Below are 3,508 nucleotides of genomic sequence, written 5' to 3'. Positions count from 1 at the left end.
ACAATCTAAATCTAAATATAACTTTAAAAAGTTAGAACAACAAAAAAGATGAATAAATCTTTGTCTGAATCTTATTCTTACAATTATAATCAAATAGCACTAATAACTAATAAGCAAATATATATTCGTTCAAAAGTGGCCAATCGAAAGTAAAAGAAATGTTCCTTCAACTTTAAAAAGACCCAGAATTTCCTGAAATTCAACAAATCATTGAGCTCAAAAAGTTCTTTCACATTAAAATTAAAAAGCACAAGAAATAGGTCAGAATGAATAGTCATATATAAAAAAGTACAGAAAGGTAAGAAATGGATTTATGCAAGGCTTGTAACACTGATTAGTCACTATTTTTTTTTCTCACATTTTTCTCATCATTAGTTTCTACAAATGGTGAATAAAATTAGAGTTGTCCTAAAACAAATAAACACATAAAAGTTAATGATAATGATAACAATAATAAGACTCTAATAACTTACTTACTCAGTAAGCAAAACTCACCTACCTAGCTTTTTTCCTAGATTTGAAAAGGAAATTAGAGGGTGGTGAAGGTGAGAATTCAAAGGGCAAATGGGGTGGTTCAGCCTCACCAGAAAGCATTTCAACAATCTCTTTCATGGAAGGCCTTTTACCAGGAGATCTTTGAAGACACAACAATGCAATGGTGATACAGAGCAATGCCTGTTCTTTATCCAAAGAATGAATTGAAGTGTCAACAAGTTCCAAAAGTTTCCCATTATGAGCTAATTGTCTAGCCCATGAAATTAGATTTGCTCTCTCAAATTCTGAAATTGGTGATGCTGTTACTTGAAGTGGTCTTCTACCAGCAACCAAAACCAAAAGTAGAACGCCAAAACTATACACATCACATTTCTCAGATAATTGTCCACCACCACCATATTCAGGAGCAATGTAACAAACTGTTCCTCTCATACTTGGTGTGCTACTAATTCCACCACTCTTTGGTATATCACCATTATTACCCCAATCTTGACTATTTCTCCTTCCATTATTCCTAAGTTCACCACTTAAACCATCTAACCACCAATCAATACTCCCTCTACTACTCTTACTTTTTCTCTTTTTCTTCTTCTCCACTGCCGAACCGCTTACATCCTCGTCTTTTTGCCACCACGATTCCCCGCCATTACCGCCACGACAATCAAGGCTTCTCTTTTTCTTCCTACTCTTCTTTGAAAGCTCCTCACAAAACTCCTCTTTCCACCATTCCCTTGGTTTCCTATTCTTCTTCCCTTTAACTTTCTCCTCATCAAGTGAAGCCCACCATTCCATCTTCTTCCTCTGCTTCTTCTTACCCTCCACCTTAGACAAAACCGCTGCCACGTCACCACCACCTGAACAAATTGAAGATCCGGAACCAACCCACTCACTACTCTTAGGTCTCTCCTTCTTTATCTCACTCCCAATCCACTCCATCACATAATCCTTCACTCTCCCTGACTCCGAACCTCCCCCATTATTCTCTTGTTTCCACCACCAATCCCTCCCAGAACCACCACCGCCCTTCTTCCTCTGATTTCCACTATCAATACTAAACTTATCAAAACACCCATCAGACACAACACTCAATTTCTCAACCCCAATCATCTCCGGCGGCGAAACAACTGCCACCTCCGGCGAAGCATCGGAATCCAAAACCCTCACATTACAACTCTCCGGCGACCTCGGTGACCGATCCCCTAATCCAACAGTAGTATTAGTAACCACACTCTCCAATTCCTCAACAACAGAAACAGAACTACAACAATCTTCAACAACAACAACATCAACAACCTCTCTCTTTTTCTTCTCTTGAACTTGAATCTCCTCCACCATTACCCCCATTCCAGAATCTTCCAAACTCTTAACCCTAGCAAGTCCAAAATCCCCAATCTTAGCCCTAAATTCACGATCCAAAAGAACATTACTAGGTTTTATATCCCCGTGAATCACGGGAGGGTGACAGTTATGATGAAGATACTCTAATCCTTTAGCAACCGAAACCGCAACATCGAACCGGTTCGACCAACACATCAATTCACTGCACCTCCGGTCTAATAGTGCGTCTTGTAGACTCCGGTTCGACATGAGTTCGTAAACTAAAACAAGCTTTCGACCGGACCGGTCCGACGAATAACCGAGAAGTGAAAGAATGAAAGGAGAACGAAGATTTGAACATAAAGAGAGTTCGTTATGAAACTCTCTCTCACCTTGAATCGAACCGGGTGAATCCATTACTTTTAAAGCAACTGTTTCACCTGATGGTAGCGTGGCTTTGTGGACTGAGCCGAAGCCGCCGTGTCCGAGCCGAGTCGAAGCCGAGAATGAATTTGTTGCACGGCGCAGTACTGTGTATGAGAATCTTTTGTGGCTTTGTTCAAACGGTGCGGTTCGGTTGTGGGATAGTTTCCGGTAGAGAAAAATGAGTATGGAGATTATTACGGCGGAGAGGAAGAGTGCTGCTGCGATGCCTCCGCCGATTATCATTTGGCGGTGGTGGTGGGGAGTAAGGGTGGCCGCCGCGGTTGGAAGTGGTGGCGGCGGACGGGATGGCATGGTTGTAATAATGAGAAGGAAGTATTAACCATTCATGTGTGAGTAAAGGGAATGAATGTGAAAGAGAGAGAAGAGTGTTGAATCTATTGACTAGTGAGTGAATCGTAAGTAATATACAAATTATTATTATTATAATTATTATTGTTTTTGTTATTATTATATTTCTACTTGTTTCTTTGTTTTGTGCTGGGGACAACCAATATTGTAGCTAGGTAAATGTAGAAGCGAAAATACATAAATAAATGAATTGATGCTTTTTAAAGAATAAAATACACTTATCTAAAGATTCTCTTTTCTTTACCTTTTTTTTCCCCTACTTCAATAAAATGTCAATGATTATTATGTATTAACAAAAGAATATTATGATTTTGTAAAAAAATATATTTCATTTTAAATATAAAATCTTCTTAACAATTTTCTTTATTTTTTTAATAAAATTATTTTCAATTTTTTAACTACATTAATTATTTTTTATTACTATATTTTAATTAATTTATATTATTTTTTACAATTAATAATAAATACTTATAATTTAGTAAAAAGAAACAATCAAAATTAGCATAATTACATTAAGTAAGTATTTCGGTTTCTTCAAAGTTTAGTTTGTAAAAAACAATGTCAGCATAAGCATAAGCATAAGCAAAAGAAAGTTAACAAAGATGATGAATCTTATTCAAATTTTAAATTAAATATATTAATTTGTTTTACTTTATTTTTATTTTTATTTGAGAAAGGAATATCCTTACTACTCATTTCTTTGTTTTACTTGATTTAATCAATGAAATCATATATTTAAAGATGTCGTATAAAATAGGAAAATTCCAACAATTAAGACACTTGATAAAGGAAAAGAACAAAATTTTGGAAATTGTTCATTTAATATCTTAAAATTATAAAAATTGACAATTATCGCTTAGAAGTTCTTTTTGCCTTTATTTTTTGTTTTTTTAACAAATGC

At 35.7% G+C, this 3,508-nt stretch overlaps 1 protein-coding gene across 1 annotated transcript; it reads right to left on the bottom strand.

Annotated features, from left to right (window-relative positions):
- Positions 1 to 257: 257 nt before the first annotated feature.
- On the bottom strand, positions 258 to 2,640 carry LOC101502817 (receptor-like serine/threonine-protein kinase At2g45590). The gene has a single exon (XM_004510867.4). The coding sequence runs from the start codon at positions 2,548 to 2,550 to the stop codon at positions 496 to 498; it is 2,055 nt and encodes a 684-aa protein (XP_004510924.1). The 5' UTR covers positions 2,551 to 2,640; the 3' UTR covers positions 258 to 495.
- Between the last annotated feature and the right edge of the window lie 868 nt (positions 2,641 to 3,508).

Source organism: Cicer arietinum, chromosome 7 (assembly GCF_000331145.2).
Source record: "Cicer arietinum cultivar CDC Frontier isolate Library 1 chromosome 7, Cicar.CDCFrontier_v2.0, whole genome shotgun sequence".
Classification (NCBI taxonomy): Eukaryota; Viridiplantae; Streptophyta; class Magnoliopsida; order Fabales; family Fabaceae; genus Cicer; species Cicer arietinum.
Note: the sequence above shows the minus strand (reverse complement) of the source record. Positions and strands in the feature narration are given on the sequence as shown.